A 21251-nucleotide genomic window follows, 5' to 3' on the forward strand; every position below is an offset into this window, starting at 1 on the left:
TACTTACTAACTTTTATGAGAACAGTACCAAAAATGTTCTTTCTTCTGAAATGGTTGGTTCTCCTTGACTCAGATGTTTTGACTCTCTCTTACTAAATAATCAGTCCTCATAAATTCTAAACCACACATACACACACATTCCTCTACGCACACACACAAACACACAATATTTGGGATATAGATTATGTAGTACATTTAAAAATTACGCATACACAACTATATTCCTCATAATCCAAGTTACACAGAAATTAGCTGGTGGAACTACTCCTACCCATCAACTACTACTGGTTTGGTTTGCTGCTTCCCTGACTCATCGCTGCTTCTGCATATAATGGCTCGTGACTCACAGGCATCAGACTGGGCCTCCTGTGTAGGAGGACAGAGCATTGCTTCAGACCACCTTTCCCTTTCTGTTCTTTTCACCCAGATTTCTCTCCTCAGTCAACTCTCCTCTCTTCCAAACTTTACCTTGAACCTAATCTGTCCCCATCCTCCCCTCGCCACTGTGTGGACTGCCTGCTCACACTATGTCCTCTTTACTCAGTTGCACACTGGAATTCAACCACTGCCACAGCAATGTTGGAGCCCTCACTGCTGAACTGGGGAACTCTCACAAACTGAATGTGGCCAAGGAACCCATACTAGGGGGTGGGGTATGGAGGAAATATGTTGAGGAGCCGGGGAACACATCTAGCAGCTGTGCAGGTATAGGCTATGACGAGGCACTAAGCTGTCAAATAGAGATCTTGCTAGGAGAGGGAGCAGCAGGACCTGGATTGGGAGCATGTGAGACTATGGCATTTGGCATTGTTTGGATAACCCAAACAGAGTAACCAGTTTGCTGAGGACCTGGCTTTCAGTACCAAGCCCCATTAATCTGCAAGTTTCCTACTGTCATTTATTACCTTAAATCAAGTTATAGCTGCTAGACTGCATCTTCCTCCACTGCAGATTGCAGCAGTCAAGAACACTGTCATAAAAGCTTTTCAGGTGCCTGATCTTATCCTGTTATGCATTAAGTCATACTCTCCACCTGCTTTCTTCCCTGAGGACACCTCAGGTCCTGGGAAGAGCAGAGACATTACAAGATAGACAGCTAGAGCCCCAGAGAGACTAGCAGAGCTGCTTCGAGCTCACAGCTTTCCATACAGTCCTGAAGCAGCCCCAGGACCAAAAATAATTCTTTGTTCCTTTGCTGATGAGCACTGCAAACAGCTCCGTGCTGCTGGGCAGGCCCTCTGCACGCCAAGTGACAGGCTGCAGCACCTAGAGAGAAATTGGGAGCATGGATGAAACATGTGCCCATGCTGTACACTGCAGTAGAGCAGAGGAGGGCCTGGCCGTGATGACTCAGGAAGAAGCTAGCCATAATTCTGCTCAGCTTTCTTATCTGCAACAGCAGTGTCACCTGGCAGGGGCTCTTGGCAGACCTGGTGAGCATGGGGACAGGGAAGAGGAGCGTGTGGGGCACAAGTCCCAAGGGCAGAGCAGAGAAGCCAGTCAAAGCCTGGGGATGAGTTACTTGGCTGAGAGCCTCTCCCAGCCCCGCAGACACCCTGGACGCCGTCTCCTAGCGACCCAGAGCCACCAAGCTCTGCCCTTCCGTGCCAGGCAGTGAGGGCCTTGTGGTGTGGAGCCGTCAGGATGAGCACAGCACCATGGTGAGCAGGAGCAAGAGACTCAGGGAGGTCTGGTGAGGAAATGTGGGGCTATACACTCTTTCATTAGCCTACCTGTCCCTCTGGCACATTCATGCTGCCCTCCAGAAGCTCCAGCTCCAGCAGAGTTTGGCCACATCCTGAGCCAGGCTGGCAGCGATCAGGGTTAGTGGGTTTGGACCAGAGTTCTTCCCTGTGAAATGTATTAGTGGGCAAGCGGGCAAAGCAATCAAATCACCCCCCTGGCTTGTAACCTGGTTCTTCGCCTGGCTCATGAATATCAACTTCCAGCTCCCCTTTGACAGCCTGAGCCCGTGCAGCCCAAGTGTTGCTGCATATTTGGTCCTAGGATTTGACACTAACCACTGAACTCAACTTCTGTGTCCCACTTCCATGTGGGGCAAACAGCAGAGATAAAATGTCAAGCCACAGCCCAGACGTGGTTAGCCTTTTATTCCTGCTTTCTTAATACAAGTGAGGTGAGTCTTAAAACACACTTCCTTATAATGCACATTTTCTGCACTAACTAGAGGTCTTCCATTCAGGTACAAGGGAAAATTGTCATCAAGATGCTTTCCAGTACATAGCACTAAACAGAGGTTCTCAGATTCCCTTAACAGCCAGCGCTGGCGATTCTTAAAAAGCGGCCTGGATGATTTCAGAAATGGCTTCCCTCCTCCCTGCGATAACATCATCATCCATGGTACAAAGGGGCTTTCCCCCATTGTGCTACAGAGTAGATCACGTTCAGCCCATCAGAAAGCACAGAAGACATCTGCTATACCCCAGTGCAAGCTCATGTCAGAGCAGGAAGCCCAGAAGGATTTCAGTGAGGAGATGGACCACAAGCTGAGCCAGCACCCTCAGTCATTTTACTCTCATTTGAAAGACAGCATCTTTCCAGAGGTAAAGACAATCTAGTTGCTGATATTTTTCATTGAAATGAGCATTCTTTCAGCACTTGAAATGTAAAAACAGTCCAGGATTGAATTCCCTCTTGCCTTTATATAAAAATCAAAATTCCTTATTCCGTACAAATAGCAAGTCAACAAAGTCTGAATTGCCATTTAAAATATATATCCCTGATCTTATCGTAGGGACAGCTCTGAGGAGCTGACAGGTTTCTCAAACACTTTGCTAACATGGTGAGATTACTCGCACAGTTATTTGACCAGTCCCATACTTTCCCATCAATATATGGCCCTGGAGGGAAGGGGCTTTACCCTTTAGCCTTGGAAACATCTCACGATATCCCTGAATGTTCCAGGAATATGAATAATCTCCCCTTCTTCAAACAGAATAAAGGCCTGGTGTCCTGCATCACATCTGTAATTCAGGATGCCTCATACACACCACAATTGCATCTCACATCTTTAGACACTCCCTTTCCTAAGTGGAGGGCATTCTTCCCTCCAGCCTATCTTCTTATTGTGTTCCTCATTCTGCTGTGAGGTCCCCCCCAAACTCAGTGGAAGTAAGAATAGCCGGGGCAGTCTTTTTGAACCCTCTTCTTGTTTGACCCTCAGCTCCTTCTAGAGGTGATGAATATCTTGGAAGCTGAGATGCACAAGAGCTTCAGGCCTGTGAAGAGTGACCATAAAGAGGAGATCCTCCCTCCTCAGAAAATTTGGCATTATCCCAAGGACAAACACCAAACAGATGCAATGCCTGGGTCATCAGCACAGTGAGTATAGGACACGACAGTGTGAATTCAGAACTGGCTTCTGAATGTAGGACTGGGCTCAGCCCAGTCTCTCTTTTCCAAAATGCAAGATGGAAAAAGAGAAAAGGTGCCTATATCTGTGGGTCGGATGCATTGCACATCTTGCCACAGCTTACCTCTAGAAGGACTCAGGGAACAGCACTAACTTCCTGATTACTGTCCTTTGTCTTAAGCAGCTCAGTGGATATGGAATATTGTGGATACCCTACCTAATTCCTCCAATCAGACATACCAAAGAGGCTATTATGGGCCTGTTCCACAGCCACGGCATTCAAAGGAGACTCCCTTTGCTGTGACTGAGATCTGCAAGCCTATACGTGCATCTCTGGCAGTCACAAAGCTGCCCAGATCTCCACCAATTCCAGAAACTTTCTTCACCTTCCCCACGGATAAACTGAAGGGTGACATAGCTACAGTTATCCAAATTGCACTGACCTCAAACCTTGTGGTCTCCTCCATGCTGTCAAGAGGCACCTACAGACCATGAATAATTGTGTCACATCTCTTCTTTCTGCAGCAAGGAGTCCAGAGGAAACAATCTATATACATCACTTCTCAAAGGAAAGGTGGTGAAAAGAGAAAAGATGCCCGGACTCAGCTACATTCCTCCTGTGAATATAAACACAAAGCCAGCAGGCTTGGATTTTTGTGTGTGGGATGCATCTCTGGTAAGTAAGAAAAAATAGCACCTTCTCACCAAACGCTGGTGTTATCAGCTTACACCATTCTCTTCAAAGTAGTGTGCCTGAAGATGGTTTGAGCCCTGAAAAAAATGCCCTGCACATTCGCAGCTGTGAGCAGCTGCAGCAGATGAGGGTCTTCAGGACTTGGCTGCTGAGATTTTAACTGGGCTGACCCTCAAACATTAGCTCGGAATACAAGGACCTTTTCCAAAGAGAAAAGGCAGATAACAAGAATTTGACTTAGCAACTCAAAAGTCATGCAGTACAGGGGATAAATAAAGACCAATGCAGTAATAATACAATATGCCAAATTCACACACTGCGATGATAGGTAGAAAATGCATAGAAACAAAGGGCAACTGGACACACAATGTAACAGAAGAAAAGCAGATGCATGAAATCAGGAGCACAGATGATTTCAGAGAAACATTAATAAGGAAATTACTTATCAGGGCCAAATGATGACCTAAACGCCCTAAGCTCAGTAGCTTTTAAGAAGCTTTTAAGAAGGGTTTAGGTATCTTTATTTGGGAACCTCTGCATAAACACTGGGCCCAAGCATGCAATCAGCATGCCAAACTCATCTTTTATTATATTACTCATGTCTAAAATATCTTTGTGTAAGCTAACATGATTCCATCATACTACTTGATCTAAATACAGTAAAAATTGTAGCTACTCAAACTTTCGCTTCTGACCTTTTGCCTGTGGAAAGCTCCAACCCATCTCTATCTCACCTGTCCAATATGTTCCAATCCCATGACTTTTCCTTAGCCTGACTACAACTGAGCTGACCTAAACTGCCAGTAATAGTTACTGGTACAAGCCAAATTACTATTCATCTTTTTAACCTATTTTCTCTGTAATGGTTATCATACACTGTTTCCTATATGACCTTTTCATGAAATACTATACTATATCGTGCCTCCTAAAAGAGTTTGGATTAAAGTCTACAACTGTTGGGGGAGCTGAGGGCCTAAATCCCACAAGAGCTGATGAAAAACCTAGTATGTAAAGGTCCCTGACTCTGGCCCTTCTGATTTCACAGGAGCTTTGTACATAGAGAATGAAAAATGTAAAGTAAATCACAAGTCAATTTATTCTGTAATGCTGCCATGTCCATCTGTTTACTTCAACATCTGCCTGCCTGCAGGGAGGGGACAGAGGGAGACACTTGCTATGTTTATTTGCTTCATTTTGGATTCAGCCTGGCTGAGCGCAGTTTCAGCAGTCCATACTTAGTTTTATGCAAACTATACTACAAAGGGCACAATTTAAAACTGGCAACCAATGGCACCAGTTTTCCTGACCTGTGAGCCATATTCCACATGAATACCACTTCAGCCTTACAAAGGTGAAGGATGCTCCATTGGCATGCTACATGATACGGCAGACTCTGCGAAAGCAGATTTGTAATGTGTTGTACCTCCATCCACACTTGGGGCTCCACATTCATCTTCTAGCCAAAGATAAACTTTCTAGTTATTTCTGTTGGAGCAGGTGACTCTGCTTTTGAAAATTCAACTGCAGTGCTCTAAGATTCTTGGTTTTTCTTTTGTTAGCCTGTACTTAACTTCTTATCGACCTCAAAGAATTCAGGAGCAGATTATGGAGCTAAAAATTTATGCTGCTGCACCAAAACATAGATGCATACTATCTCTACATACTATCTTACGGAGTAAAAGTAGAGGTCTTGCATGATGAGCAAGAGATTTTTACAAACTCTCCTAACTGCAGTTTACTGTGCCTGTACATTTGAGTGAGGCTGCAGTCTTACAGTCAGTTTCTGCTTTGTTTTGGGTCTGTCTTATATCACAGGCTGATCTCTTCTCTGTTCCTGAAATAAACATAGGTATTGAAGGCTGCAATTAGATTATTTTGCTAGCCTGGGTTACATTATTATTTGCTCAGTCACTCAACTAACTATTGAAATTTTGAAATATATGTATCTTTTAGCAGGCAATATCAGTGCAATGAGAGCAGCACAGCTGAGCTCACTGGAGTCTCAGCATACACAAGTCCTGTGGTCTCGGTCCTTAAGTGCAGAGAGCTCATTGGCACAGATGAGAAGAGACACCAAAATGGTGCACATAGGCAGCATGAGGGTTTAAAGCAGAGCAGCCCAGAGGCCATTCTCATCTGTTCAAGCTTGAAGTAGCTTTCTGAAGACATAGTTTTCTTATGAGGACTCTCAAGATCCTAGTGTGCTACAGTGCAGCCCCTCCTCCCCATTCCAGTGCATCTTCAACACACCAGGCAGATGAACCCATGTCATCCACTAATTCCTGTCTGTATCAGAAATACTTGGGCATCTGTTTTCTTCATGCGGCATGAAGGCCTGGCCCACTGCCAGCAAACCTTTACAGACATCTATAAACTCCCAGAGAGATTCAGCACAGAGACTACGAGGAAAACAATTCACAGCTTACCTCAGAGGTCTATGAGTTCTACTTTAAGATAATGAAAAGCCATTGGGATTTTCTCTTCCTGATTGCCAGTGTCTATTACAGTTAAATGCACGCTTGACATGCCTAGAAATAAGGCCAGAATAAGTCATTCTTAGCCCCTATCTCCTACTCCCAGATGGTCTGTAGCAGCCATTAGTAAACAAATGCTTTACATGTCAGCCTTTATACAAATAGCTCATGTCTATCAGCTTATACAATGAAGCTCTGTGTGTGACAGCCCTTGGCTCCTGTCCTGGGGCAGGGCAACACTAGCTAGAGGCACAAAAGGCACTTGCTTCCCTGGAAGGGTGCCAGATGACAGGGGTCTTAAGTGGCCAGTGCTGGAGAAGGAGGAGCTATTAGAGACGGAGAGCTTGTTTTCTAGCTGCTGGAAGGGTGATTACTGACAAGAAAGTCACACTGGGCAGGCCTAGCCCCATAATGGAGAATGCAATGGTGATGTGACTTCCCCAGTTCACCTGGTCTCCACTGGAAATCTGGCCTTTGGCTGTGGAGAAAGTCCATCTCTGAACACAGCTGTGCTGGTGAACACATCATCATCCAGGTGTATTTGTGCTAACACGAACCCCACTTGGCTGGGGAGAAGCTAGGTTGCAAGGAAACCACACTCAAAGAGGCTCTGAGAGAACAGATGGGGATGTTAAAGAATCAAGGGGACTCTTAGGGGCCTAATCCCAGTAAGGAAGCCTATAGCATCTCCTTCCTGTGGTTCCCTTATGATCTCCTCCACGCACATGCACAGATCTGGAACGAACTGCCCCTCTCAGCAGATCTAGTCCCTCTCCCAGCCCCACCTGAGGAGACCCAGAGACCCACTGCAGAGTATCAGTCACTCAGCTTCACCTCCCCTCAGTCTTCCCAGTGAGCACAAAGCTTTGGTACCATGACGTCATGGTGCCCATGATGAGCACCTGCACATAGCCGGATTTTGTTCTAGCACAAGAAACATGGAGTCCACCAGCTGTCCAGATGGGCAGGTCTCTAGCCTGCCTCAAGAGTACAGCTGTTCACATCATAGCAATGCGGTGTTCAATTATTCGTAGCATTTTTTCACCCTAAGTGGCACTGAGAAAAGAACATTATGGGGCTGAATACTGTCTGAGAACCTATCGCACTGCGTGTCCACCTCCACCTTCCTCAGGAAGGCAAACAACTCAGCACACCTTTGCTATTCCTAGTCCCCTGCGTCTTGCAGAATGTCACTTGAGTGATAAGCTGTCTGTCCCCAATCCTCGTCAGCCCCTGGGCACCAGCCCTGGCTCAGTATCGTACTTTGTTGTGCCTGCTGGCCTCAATAGTATTGAATATTTTGTGGCCATAAGCAATGCTGGAGACTCATGTTGCCAACAGTCCCTATGATGGGGACCTTCACTGCAGTCTGCAGTGCCTTGTATAGGTTAGCTGTATCCCTTGACACCTCAGCCAGGGCAAAGCAGGGAATAGTTCAGTGAAGCAAAAAATCACACCCTCAGTTCTGGCATGTGACCAGTGTCTCACGATGGAGTCACTGCATCATGTGCTGGCTTGCTAAGCACAGATTGAAGGCCCACATCTTGCTTCATTCTCTAACATGACCGGGTGAAAAAGGGCTTTTTGCTTTCTCCTGCTATTAGACCAAAGCAGCACATGATTAAGTGACTGCATTGACATCCTCCCTCAAACATTACACCCAGGAAAGAGGAACTTGTGGGAACAGCTTCAGAATAGGGCACGAAGATTTCCTGTCAGCAAAAGTGTATTTCAAGGCACATTGAACTTTCCTGTTACTGTCTTATTTATATCCCTGGCTTCTTATTTCAGGGAGAAGAAATATATTACATCAATGAAAATACTAGCTCTGATACCAAGAGTGTTCGAGTTGTGGAAATAAATGCTCTACCCCCAGAGCTTATAGAGTGTCTGGGAGGCTCACTTCCCAGGAGAGTTATAAAGAGTCCTCGTGAGGTAAGGAGGCCAGGCTACACAGAAGAAAAAAACAAAGTCGGGGAACTGGTAGTTTCATTTAGAATGTAATCACACAATTTATAAAATAATCACATGGCTTCTAGCTTTGAGGAAAGCATTATCTTCATAAAGGGGACAGGAACAGTCACATTCAGAAATTATATGAAGGTTTGGCATAAGTGATCTCCTGAAGGTTAAGACTCTCTCAACCTTCTGAGAAAGAAGAACTTGCACTCAGTGATATATGAAGAAATGTAAAAGAATCTATAGGCAGGCTGGAGGGTGAGAAGATGCTTGTCAAAGGAAGGAAAACTCTCCTAAAGAGCTCTGCGAATTGTTTCTGCTCCACTCTGCACGTCCTTGGTTCATTTAGAAAAACTTCAGACATACCTCAGCAAAATCCTTCCTTAGGAAAGCAGATGAAATTATACCTGGCACCTTATAAATCTAAGGGAATATTTCAACCAGTGTGAAGAAGGTATTGCTGTGACCCAGGTGAAGACATTGGTGATGTGGCTCTGAAGCCTCCTTCAATTCTGATGAACAGCTTTATTTCACAGTAAATAAAATGTCAGAGCTAGGCTGTGAGAATACACATGGGATGCATCATCCAAAAAAAAAAAGAAATCTGCCTGTAGAGCTTGCTGACATGGGTAGCATGCAGTGAGAGAGTGTGTGAAATGATACTCTATTCTACCTCCCTGCTGAGTATCCTCCCAGGAGCTGTTCTCTCCGAGCAGCTAAAGACATGTTTCTGGTATTCTCTCCAAATCAACTGTTTTCTTTCTCCAGCTTGGAAGATTAGACCTGTCAGCTACAAACACACACGTATATGTTCTTTCTTATCACAAAATTCAAGCTTGTATTTGTTTTTTTAGTGCTCTTCAGACTTTGGACTTGGATAATCTTCTGTGTTAAAAGTTGCCTGAAAATAAATATTTGGATGTCTTTTATGCTGCTCTACTCTAACAGCCAGGCAATATAATGAATCTACATGGAAGTCAAGGCATAATTTTTCTAGGACTTTAGATGACCTTGAGGGTATATCAGCATGATTTTTTTTGCTGGAACAGTTTAATTATGATTCAGCCTTTAAGAGTTGCTGGGTACCACAGCTTCAGTGAACTCTGGGATGAGCTCAGGACACTTAGCACTTCACAGAATTTGGCCAAAGTATATTACATTGTTTTATGTATTGGGGGCCCTGCTACTGCTCATCACTGGCAAAATAATATAACAGAACAGAATAATGTCTTAATATTATTTCAGTCCATTCCTTTACTGTATACCGACTCTGCCATTCTGCTGCATGTAGAACTTCCACTGCAGAATAAAGGCATTTTGGTGGCCTTTCTCATTATGTCTCTAAAGAATATGCTGATTAAAATACTGGATGCATGGAGATACTTAATTAAGCAAAATCTCTATGACAAATCTATGGATCTTCAAGCTTTGATCCCTCTCTACTGGACTGCAAGAGATGTTCACTACTAGGATGTTTCCTTTTCTCTGTCTTGCAGTATCTCATATTTTCTCTCTCCTCCTTCAAATTCTTAGAAGAGATCTGATTCTAACCTAGGAGGAGGATCTGTTTGGGGTGAAAAGTATTAGGCATCAGTCACGAAACAGCTGATGAAATGCAATCATGCCAGTTAGGGAAAGGAGAATGGAGAACAACAAAACAGAAAGCATGACTTCAAGAGAAGGTGACTTTAATGAACTGAGATTACTGGCAGATAATGTCTCCTGGGAAACAAACATAAGGGAAAATCAGTTTAGGGAAAGCTGGCATTCCTTAAAGAATATTACTGGCACAATACAGACATTCTGAGGAAGCACAGAAAATCCAGTAAGAGACCAGCTTGGGCAAGCGATAAGCTCTACCTCAAAGCCAAGAAGGATTTTCAAGTCAGATTACTAAGGGCAAGTAGGAAAGAGCAGCACAAGTGTTTAGGACTTAGGAAACTAAGAAAAGTAAACACATTGAATGAGATGCAACTAGCAAGAGATATTAGGCAACACAGAGACATTCTTTACGTATGTTTATAATGAGCAGAACACCGAGGGAAATATTTTCTCAGTGGAGAAAGAAGCAATCAGCAAATGATGATGAGACAGACAGAACCTTTAATACCTTCGCTGCCTCACTTTACTGAAAAGCTCAATCACAGTCAAACAGCTAAAGCAATTAACACACAAAGGGCTAAGATATTAGAATGTACCAGGGAGAGAACAGTTTTCATAGTCATTAGACCTGTTAGTTGATTTCAAGGCAGCTAAGTGAGGGTGAAATGCATTATACTGCGGAAAAACAGTAGAAACAAACTCAGATTCACTAGTTGTTTCCTTGCAAATTCAAGAAAAACACATGTAGCTCCAAAGAATCTATTAAATTTGCAGATGAAACCAAGCTAGAAGACACTACAGGGATGTTGAAGGGATTCAAATGGATTCAAAATGATCCTGACATATTAGACAAAAAAACACAGAGTGCAAAAAAACAGGGCCAAATGCAAATTACTTCTCCCAAGCATAAATTTTCAGCTGCACAAATACAGAATGAGGAACAACTGGCTAGGAAGGAGGTCAGCAGGAAAGGATATGGGGATTTTAGTAGATTGTGTCAGCAGCGTCCTGGTCATGCAAAAAAAGGAAGCATCCTACCATGAGAACAGAGAGGAATGCGAGCTAATCCTCTGCTCTGCTCAGTCCGGGTAAGACCTCAGTTCAGGGTGATGTGTCTGTCCACTTTTGGTCACTATTCGTCAAGAAAATTGTGAACAAATTCAGAAGAAAATGGGGAGAGCTAAAGGAATGACCACATACCTATGACCAACATGCAAAGATGTAGTGAACTGAGTTATCTAGTGTAGATAAGAGATAACTGAGGATACACATAAGAAGCTCCATTTAAGTAGAAGGGTGGTACAAATAGACTGGATGTACTTTGCTCCTCATGTTTCTTTTGGATAGGTTAAGAAATACTGAACTCAGGGGGAGCAGAGAGATGTAGTTATGAAACTAGCAACAGTTTTCTAACAGAAAGGACGATTAAATAATGAAATACATTGTTCTGGAGGCTGTGGATCATCTCGCTGTGGATCATCTCTCTTTCAGGATCAGGTTAGACAATCATCGTCAAGTTGATGTTGTCTTAGGGCAGACGGGTAAAACAGACCGGTGCTTCTTGACTGTAAGATCACAAATTTTTTGAAGAGAATCCACAGATTTTCTTGTATCCTACAATTTTTTGATGGCTATGAAGAATTCATACATTCATGGACCACAAGCAGCCTGCAGACATTAGCCCTAACACCAGACTCTTGAGGTCCCTATTGCCTTTGATATCTTGGACACAAGAAAAGGCTTTGATGGTGCTTGGTTTTCCTCCACCATCACTGTAAGCCATATAGACACACACGCTGCTTCATTATGAGAAACAGCTTTCCCTTGTCTTCACTGTCTCCTTTCCAACTTTTAATGGCTGACAATGTAATGCAGCTCTAGATCTGGGGTGTCCTCATGACTAGCCACTCTGAAGGCTACTTCAGAGGACAGCACTACCACCAATTCTAATCTGCCTAGTTTGGTTTCTGTGCTATCCCTACCTTTTCCAGTGGGTTATTGTAAAAAATAGCTTCTTGGTCAGCAGTCTGGGTCGGAAGGCATAATAAACGCTGCTCTTCAAAAGCTGTCTAAAAGTGACTGAGAGAAACCATCCCTTCATTGAGTGGGAGCAGAAATGAGCTATTATTATCAGAAATGCTACTCATGTGCCACCTGCTGGCTACTGGGAAATACAGCACACAGGAGAGGGTCAAGATACTTGAGGTACTACCAATTAGTATGGGGAAAAGGATGGTACAGAAAGATGGCCAGGGTTACTGTTTCTTCCAGGAGGACGAGGCATGTCCAAGGTGTATGAACACTTTCCTCACCTGTTTTGCTACCTGGTTGGGTGAGCATCCAATGCAAAAAGGTGTCAAGCCACTGCTTTAAGAAAAGAAAATCTGAAGAAAATCGCCATGGTGGAAAAAAGGCTAGTTCCCAGTGTGTCTCGAGTCCTGAATTTAAGATTTTACCCTGGAAGATGATTTCTAGGGGAAGACAGTTTAGACTCAGCCTTGAGAGCTACTGTCTAAGAGCTGATGCTGTTTCTTTCCCTATTTCTTTTTAGCTCTGCCTTTGGGCACATCAGGGACAACAAGAAGAGATGAACAAACCACCTTACTTTTTTACTTGTTTCCACACATCCACCTGCGCTTCTCCCTTCTAACTCTATCCCTTGCTTGCCTTCCTCCACTCTGCTGTGCATCCTCTTTTATTACAGAGGCATCTTCCCAAGTCTACCCCTTTGAACACAAAGAAGAAACAACTCACTAGCAAATGGGTGGGTTAGAAAACTCAAGAGGAACAGTAGACAAGACATGGGTCTTTTGTGTAATATTCTTTACGCTGAAAGAATCAATGGTGATGAACATGATTACACTTTACTATACTGCTACTGCAAGGGGTACATACCGAAGTATGCTTATGTAGCAGTAGTACTTGGCATCTGCTTTATCAATATGAAATATGATAAGAGAGTTACCACTCATTATTCTATTACTTTTTAGGAACCATGCCAGCCCAAATTTGTTAAGATCAGATATGGAGCCTGGTACCTCGACCCTAAAACATGGAAAAAACAAAAAGTGGGTGAACCCTTAGTGGATCCAAAAGAAACAGGCAATGGCGTTAAAAATTTCACGGCACCATCCATTAAGAAGGTACTATAAGCACTATGAAATCAAGGACACTGAGCTCAGCTGAGTCAATGACTACACAGTACATGCTATGGGAACATACCTGAGCACCATGTGCACTGTTAACAGGAGACCTAAGGGCTGCTACCATTCACCTTACTGGTGGCAATGACTGTTTTTTTTCACTTTGTGACACCAAGAAGCCACAGTATATCAATATATATGTATACAGCCTATCAATATGCAAACACAGACAGCTCTTACTCACGAAAAAGCTGCTACCTGCCTCCACTTCACCTATGAGCTGTTGTCCTTTCCCTTCTCATTAGAGCTTCCTAAAAGCCCCACTGGGCTTTCTCCCATGCTGCCCTTACACTCAGGAAAAGCTCCCTGCAAACCTCCGTAAAGCTTCCCCAGCAAATCTCTTTCCTGAATTCTCTGTGGAACTCCAGATGCCCCAATAGTACAGGCAAAGGGGATAACAGGGCTGCTTAGCTGTGATTTCTTCTCTACTTGTTCATGTTTCCATTTTGTTCCATTACAAGAATAAAACCAGAAGAAGCACTGCACTCACAGAACGGTCGTTTAAGAGCAGCGCTCTCCAACTTCCTTAACACAGTAGTTGTAAATAGTGGGGGATCAGACAGTGGAAACTGGACAGGCTCATGAGTGCTCCCTATACAACAACCCCTACTGCCACCGTCAGAACCAGAACAGTCAGGTAGATGGACCACTGGTCTGATTCAGTAGGGCATTTCTTACACTCTTTTAAATTACAGCTGACATTCCTTGTCACCACACTAGATGGCACAGTTTACAGAGTAAGATTCAGAAAGTTAATTTGAGAGACAGAATGAACATGGGCCAGGGCTTACTAATAACAGCTATGGCTGCCTGGTTGTTATTTATAAAATTGTCATCAGCAAATATACACCCTACTGTTTTGGTTTTGAAATGTGAGAAGGCGGCAGGTTTGAGGCTCCTGATCTTGCCCCAGCCAGCTGGCTGGTAAGTCTACAAAGTCACATGTAGCTTTTCAAAACAAGGTTCAGCAATTGCTACCGCATTTACTGAATAAACAATGGTGCAACAATGCTTCAGTGTTCACTGAAGACACTAACTTCCAAATTAATGCCACATCAGAAATGATCCCATGAACAAACTAAAATCTTGAATTAGTTAGAAACAGAATTGGTCGTATCCTTGAGACTCTGAGAAACTGCCTCCTCGTTCCTTTACTGCACTGTTGCTTTGTTTGGTTCCAACAAAAGATTTTTAAAAAAATGCAAGATGCATTCTGCAGCCTTTCTATTAATCTGCTTTGGAAATTCTCTTAGGAGAATCCCAGGTACTATGGGATGCATGCATTTAAGGAATTCCTGGAGAGGAAAGGCTACCGGAAACCAGGGGTAAGTTACCAGTTACAACGATCTGTGCATTTGCATGGGAGCAGCGACCTTGGTGCTCAGCATCCTGTAGCTCTTGAGACAGGACTCTTCTCACTTCTCTTCTGTCAAGCATCCCTCTTTCTAGCATGTGGTAAGTGATCAGTGACCCAGGAGTTTTAGTCTTCACATTCACTGAGAAATTGTTCTAAAAAAAGAAATACAAGGTAAGTTATAGACAGCCTAGGAGGAGTTCCAAGGCTCAAACTGTCTGCTACCTGGACAGGGTACTATTATTACAACCATAACTGAACCACTTTTAGCTAGTTTAATCGAACAGAAATTCACATTGCCTCTGAAAGGGACAGGTCTGCTTTTCCCTTAGCTATCCATTCTTGTTGCTCGGTAGCACTGAGCTCCCTTCTCCCTCTGACCCTGCACAAAATAGAAGCCACCCCACAGCTAGCAGCAACTGGCAGCAGGCTGGGTTGCTCAGCAGAGTGAGCAAGTCAGGAAAGGCGTATAAAACTGTTCTTCCCTGCCTGGGAAGGCTGTACAGCTGTGTGGGAAGCTTGCCTCTGGTGGCGCCTAGCTCCTTGTCACTTGTCTTTCCAAGCCATTCAAATGCATTACTAGTAACCACAGTTTTTTGTGTGTGCATTTTGTTTTAGTTTCTTCTGCAGATACTGGGTGAAGAGGAGGCTGAAGCAACAGACAATGAATTTGAGAGATAAATAGAACCAGAAGATAACTTTGCTCTTTTCTTGCTTATTAAAGGAGGACCCTGCCTTTATTTAAGCATTCTGCCTTCAATCTCTCAGACTTCCGTGTCTTCAAATTAAACTGTTCCTTAAAGGTTTCTGTAACAGTCACTTCTAAGCTGTGTCAGTTACATTTCTCTTTCTTTCTGAACCGTTTTATCAGATATATTGAAAGAAAGAAATGTTGGGATTAGCTGATCCAAACACTGCCTGTTCAGCTGTTCTCAAAGCTAGCAGAAGGATGCTCTTTTACGGTGATAAGAAAGGTAACGATTTCTGTCTGTTCTGTTTCAGGGAGGTGGTTAGGAATTTTCAACTGCAGTTCACACTTACTACCTAAAGCACAACAGTAGGTAGGTGCAATAACTGAAAAGCGCAGCTGCGCTAAGTGTTGTATAAATACAGAGCAAGGGACTGTTTCTGCTGTGAAGACTAGAAAAAGGGTTATAAGCAAACTACAGATTTATAATCTACTACGCAAGGAGTAGTTAACTCATTGAAGTCAGCTTTCTGTTTGAAGTAGCAAGGCTAAGCTGCAGATACATATCCCCTTGAAGCATCAACAGTGGTAAAAGGAAGCATGCGAAAAGACAGATCCACTGAGAAAGTGCCCAGGCAGGTCCTAGCTTCACAGCTCTTTTCTGTCCATGTATTATTGAACAGAAGATCAATTTTTAGCACGTCTGAGCACACCCCATACATCAAAGCACAAAAGCATGTATTTATACTAAAGCACAGACTCAACACTTTGTTGGAGCAAGGCTTCAGAGACAGTGTCTCAGCTATTAGACCCATGCTGTATGCACAGAAAGGAAAAATGTTTAGATGATGGCTTTGGTGTATTCACAGAGATTGACATGTACCACATCAACCAGGGAACTTCACTGTGAAGACTGCACACTTGTGCTTCTATAAATTTAAATGACATTTCATGTCCTGTTAGGCTGATACAGCATTGCTCTAAATGACACTGAGAGATTAAGAACTTTGCATACTGGAAATAGACTTATTCGGACATCCACTTAGCCATTCTCTTTTCTAATGAGATAGCCGGTAAGATCTCATCAGGGGGCTTTAGAATTAAATAAAGACAACACCTTCCTTCAGATAAAGGGAATGTGTTTAAGAAATCAGTGGTCAAAAGTGAATGGAACTACCTCCCCTAATTCTTTCTCCACTATTAACAGTGTTAATAGCCCAACCTGTATTAGTTTGCTAAACATTTTGAATATTTGTCACTGCAGGATTATCAATTCGAAACACTAAATCATAACATCTTCTATTCAATTTCATGGGTACTTATCTGTATAATCCTTTAATTCTGAATTAAAATCTGACATCATCACTTCAAGAGGAACACAACTGGGTAGCAAAATGAAGCTATATTAAAGTAATTGTCAGTTTGATTCTGCACTAATGGAATCTGAAGTCCTGCTAGTCCAAAAAAGCCTCCTGGGCATAATACAAATGACGGAGGAGTGTGACGATGTTAAGAAATCCAATTGTAAGCATTAGCATACGATGCAGAAGTAGTACCTTTATCTCAGAAACCAGGAAAGCAATATTCATCAGCACAAACATTAAAAGTACAAGCAGGTTGGTCACCCTTAGCCCACAGTCACCCTGCTAGAACATATAAATCATAATGCCACCAGCACTGCTAAATTTAAACTCCACGAACTCCTGCACTTACTATAGCTATAAGCTCACCAATCATGAATGCTGCTTCTATGAAAAAAAACAAATAAATCAAGCTTTCGGTCGCCAACTTTTGTGTGTCACCTCTCCTCATTTTTGTACTATCCTTGATTTAAAACACTGGCAACGAGTGGTGCCTCTGTCGTTGCCTTGGGCTTTTAAAATAAACCTCGGCGGAAAGCAGGGACGACCAGGCGGGCAGAGCCCGGGGGTGTTCCCCCCGCTCCCCCCACGAGGGGCGGCCCAACCGCCCGCCCCAACGGTCCCAACGGCTGCCCGAAGCGCGCGGTGGCTCCGCAGCCCGCCCCGGGGGCGGCTCGCGGCGGCCGCGGCTCCTCCCTCCCCGCGGCCAAGGCTTAAAGCGGCCCCGGAGGGAGGCGGCCGCGGCCCCGCTGCTTGTGCCCGGCCATGGCCCGCGACCGCGGCCCGCCCGTGCTGCGGCAGCCCGCCGCCGCCGAGCCGCGGCTCCCGCCGGACGCCGCCGCCCTCCCCGCCGCGACCCGCGGCTGGGGCTGGGGCTGGGGCTGGCTGGGAGCGGGGCTGTGGCCGGCGCTGGTGGTGGGGCTGCTGGCCGCCCTCGTCGCCTGGCTCTGGTACGGCGGCGCCGACGGGCGAGGCGAGGAGGGCGGCGAGGCGGCGGCAGCTCCCTGCCGGGGCGGCGTCGGCGAGGAGCCCCCGCAGCCGCGGGGCGAGGCGGCAGCCACAGGTAGCGGGGCGGGGAGAGGGTAGGGGGGCTGCGGGGGGCTCCCGCCTGCCCGAGCCCCCGCGCTCGCGTTGCCCTCGCTTAGGGGGCGGCGCAAACTGCGCCGGTGGGGGGGTGCTGCAGAGCTGGGAGCTGCTGCTAGGGGCTTGCTGCCGCGAAGCCCGACTGTGGTGCTTAAACTGTTGTTTATGCCTGTTTCAATTGAATGCTGTGCTTAGAGGACCTCGTGGCAAGCAGCGAGCAAGTTCTGCCAGAAGCCAAGGCCACTGCCCCGTCCAGCCCGGAGAAGCCAGGGGAGGATTTGGCAGCTGTAACAAGGAAGGAGCTTAACCACGTTCAAAGTGATGGCGTTTCCTGTGACTCTCCGGAGACGGAGCCGCTGCTCCCAAAGCAGCATGCCACCCCCGTGACCGACTCCTGGGAGCGTCCAGCTGACGTGCACGGTGGCCAGGCGGGGGAACTGAGACCCCAGAAGGGACAGGCAACTGATGGATGGTGTGCGATGAACTTGGCAGAAGCCTCTGGTGATGTTCATAAGGACAAAAGTGAGGAGCAGCTGGGTCAGCCAGCAGAGAGTCGGGACTTGGACCATGAAGAGTGGGAAGTTGTTTCTGAGCACCTGGCCTGGGGGGAGGCTGTTAAGGATGGCAGCGCGGAAGACTGTGACAACAAGGAATGGGAACAGGGAGACTGCCCTGATGGGGACTTGAAAGCTAAGAGAGTTGCAGCGGTGACCCCAATGTTTCAGAATATCCACGTGACTTTCCGTGTGCACTATATCACACACTCGGATGCTCAGCTGATTGGTGTTACGGGTGACCACGAGTGTCTTGGCCAGTGGCACAGCTACGTCCCGCTTAAGTATGACAAGGATGGCTTCTGGTCTGAATCCATTATCTTGCCAGTAGACACCAAAATAGAGTGGAAATTTATCTTGGTGGAGAATGGGAAGGTCAGACGTTGGGAAGAATGCAGTAATCGAACCCTAGTGACTGCACACGAAGATCAGGTGGCTCACCAGTGGTGGGGATATCATTAATTACATTGTGGAAGCTGCTTATTTAATGGCAAACCTGCTTAGATAAATCACGGAGCCCTGAAACTTTACCCGTCTTCAGTAGGAGATAATCTCAATTGCAGAGCTCTGTAAATCTTTTATCAAACCTGGCTAAACTGAATGAGCAGCAGATCTTGTTGTCTTCAGGAGGTAATTTAGCAACCTGAAAAGTCAACCTCAAAAGCTTCTGAAGATGTGCAAGGTAGGCTATGAAGGCATGAGCAGTGTTTCAAGCAGCTGCCTGTCAGGATAAATCTGGAGCCTGGACTTGAGTTTACGTTGCTTAGAGTGGGGCTATGGGATGAATCGTTGTACAAACTGCTTATGGCTTTAAAAGCATACTAGGAAGTGTGGTTGTCTACACTGTAATAGGAACTTAAGTGTTTTAACTTATGTAACATATAAATAAGCAATAAACACTTTCAGACTGCTGATCCTTTATAACTTGGCTTGTGAACTGACTCTTAAGTTAGATAGAACTGATATAGTTGACCTGTACTTTCAGTGCTAAAAGCTCCCCCAAAAGTGGCTGGCCCTCTGGAGTGACAAAGGGTTGAACACTTACATACTTCATTCTTTACTTCCTGCTCTCCAGGACGTACTGCAGCCCAAATGAAGGCTTGGCAGATAGGTCCCTTTTAGCTGGATCCTCCTGCTAAGAAGAGAGCAAAGGTCAGAAGCGACTGTCTGATGAGCTTAATAAATTACTTTGTCAGGGCGGGACCAGGCTTGAAAAAAAACGTGGACTGCTGTGATGGCTAAGGGATGGGATTCTGTCTGAAATAGAGCAGGTGGTTTGTTCTGCCTACTTGTGAACAGCACAGACTAATCTCTCTTCAGTGCTAGCAATGATCTTCTCCTAGGCTCATTTGCTTGTCCTGGGACTAGACTTTTCCATATGAATTTGTTCCCTCTAAACTGTGAGCTTCTAGCAAGCCAGATGATGCAAAACACTTCTAGCCACTAAAGGCAAAGCAGTTGACATTTATACATGACAAAAGCAGAAAGGTGCTTGCCTGCTCTCTGTATTGTAGGATCCAAATAGATGATGCCACTTTGAACAAGCTCTCCTTCCCATAATGAGGAACCTAGTTTGCAAATATGACTTCCCTAGAGTGAACTTGCTCTGAAGACCATTATTTTGTAGGAATTCTGGAAGTGTATAGATTAGCAATTTAGTTGGAAGACTTGCTTCAAAAGCATGTTTCTGATCTAATGATCTCTGCTTACTCTTTTTTCCCCCATGTAGTAGAACAGTCTGAGTATGTGAACTGGATTGTTTTTTGAGTGATAACAGATTGGAAGATGAACTTCTGAAGCTCAGCTCTTGCAATTTAATGGCTACCTGGCATACAGCTGGTGGGACTGTACTAGAGCTGCTGTCAAGAACAGCTGTCTGAAATGTTGGTACTGGTGCTTAAGTGCCAGCTGTTTCATTATACAAAGCCATTCTGAGTGGGCTGCACTGCCTGCTTATGTAGGCGTAGCCACAGAATAGCTAAAGACAATCTGGAGTTCTTTTGAAGAGAGGATGAGGAGGGAGGGGGACTAAGGGAAATGAACTGTTGCATTGTTAAGTTGAAGTCTCGCATATTCTCAGGCAAAACAAGTATCTCTCAGTTGTTATTACATGACAGAACATCTTGTTCTGTGGGTCAGCATTACTTCTGCAGATACTGTCAGCTTTACTTTCTGGTTGTCTTAAACAACTTAAAGATTCAGGGGAAGAAAAGTCTAATTTCCTTTCTCAAGAGACTTTGTATACAAGAGAACATTGTATGAAAGGGTAGTGGGAGTAAGTTCAAGATTGTAAGCTTTTTATGTTAACTGGACTCAAAAGGGAGAGGAAGCTGCTGTCAACTCAGGAGGTAACTGATGTTGGTTCAGTGGGATCTGGAAGGTCTTGCACATGTGTGCACATGCACATGTTAGTCCTGAACTACTTCAGAGAGCTAATACTACACTTAATTATTTAGTGCACTTATTTGAAAGGAATGAGACTTTCTTAGGAGCATACCCTGGGCTGAAAATACTAACATGAGGCTCATTTCAACAGAGGAGCTACTGCTTCACTGTAACATACTTGTGCTGTTTAGTTATGACCTTGCTCTCTCTCTGTGTACAAACAGAAAGCTCTAAGATCTGTCAATGTGCATTATGACTGAATACACAAAACACTTGTGTGGGTTTCATTCAGCAACTTACAGCTTTAGCTGAATAAGCAGAATCATGCTGGAACTACTGGTCTTGTACAGTAATTACATTTTTGTACTCACTTTTCTGCCAGTAAATCAGAGTTAATATATCCAAGGGGTACAGTTGAAATAGAAGGGTGTGGGGTTTTTTTTGTTTTGTTTTTGTTTTTTGTTTTTTTTTTTTTTTTAAGGAACTACTCAAGTTGAAGCCAAGTATGTTATTTCAAGATG

The 21251-nt window shown here is 44.7% G+C and overlaps 2 protein-coding genes across 2 annotated transcripts; both read left to right on the forward strand.

The window, feature by feature from the left end:
• The first annotated feature begins 1644 nt into the window (after positions 1 to 1644).
• Positions 1645 to 15673, forward strand: FAM47E (family with sequence similarity 47 member E). The gene is made up of 8 exons (XM_064511353.1): positions 1645 to 1661; positions 2204 to 2564; positions 3185 to 3342; positions 3899 to 4049; positions 8333 to 8476; positions 13093 to 13245; positions 14559 to 14630; positions 15662 to 15673. The coding sequence occupies exons 1-8, from the start codon at positions 1645 to 1647 to the stop codon at positions 15671 to 15673; spliced, it is 1068 nt and encodes a 355-aa protein (XP_064367423.1).
• Positions 15674 to 17396: 1723 nt separating this feature from the next.
• On the forward strand, positions 17397 to 19269 carry STBD1 (starch binding domain 1). Its single transcript, XM_064510434.1, has 2 exons — positions 17397 to 17771; positions 17987 to 19269. Exons 1-2 carry the CDS (start codon positions 17474 to 17476, stop codon positions 18805 to 18807), a joined length of 1119 nt encoding a protein of 372 aa, XP_064366504.1. The 5' UTR covers positions 17397 to 17473; the 3' UTR covers positions 18808 to 19269.
• Positions 19270 to 21251: the final 1982 nt, after the last annotated feature.

The sequence above is a fragment of the Dromaius novaehollandiae genome, chromosome 4 (assembly GCF_036370855.1).
Source record: "Dromaius novaehollandiae isolate bDroNov1 chromosome 4, bDroNov1.hap1, whole genome shotgun sequence".
In the NCBI taxonomy this organism is placed as follows: domain Eukaryota; kingdom Metazoa; phylum Chordata; class Aves; order Casuariiformes; family Dromaiidae; genus Dromaius; species Dromaius novaehollandiae.

Excerpts from the sequence above, each read along its gene's own strand:
- FAM47E (XM_064511353.1), top strand. Across the intron at positions 2,565-3,184 it reads AAGACAGCATCTTTCCAGAG|CTCCTTCTAGAGGTGATGAA; the intron begins GTAAAGACAATC and ends TTTGACCCTCAG. Across the intron at positions 8,477-13,092 it reads TTATAAAGAGTCCTCGTGAG|GAACCATGCCAGCCCAAATT; the intron begins GTAAGGAGGCCA and ends ATTACTTTTTAG.
- STBD1 (XM_064510434.1), top strand. The coding sequence starts at position 17,474 with ATGGCCCGCGACCGCGGCCCGCCCGTGCTGCGGCAGCCCGCCGCCGCC. Across the intron at positions 17,772-17,986 it reads GGGCGAGGCGGCAGCCACAG|AGGACCTCGTGGCAAGCAGC; the intron begins GTAGCGGGGCGG and ends TGCTGTGCTTAG.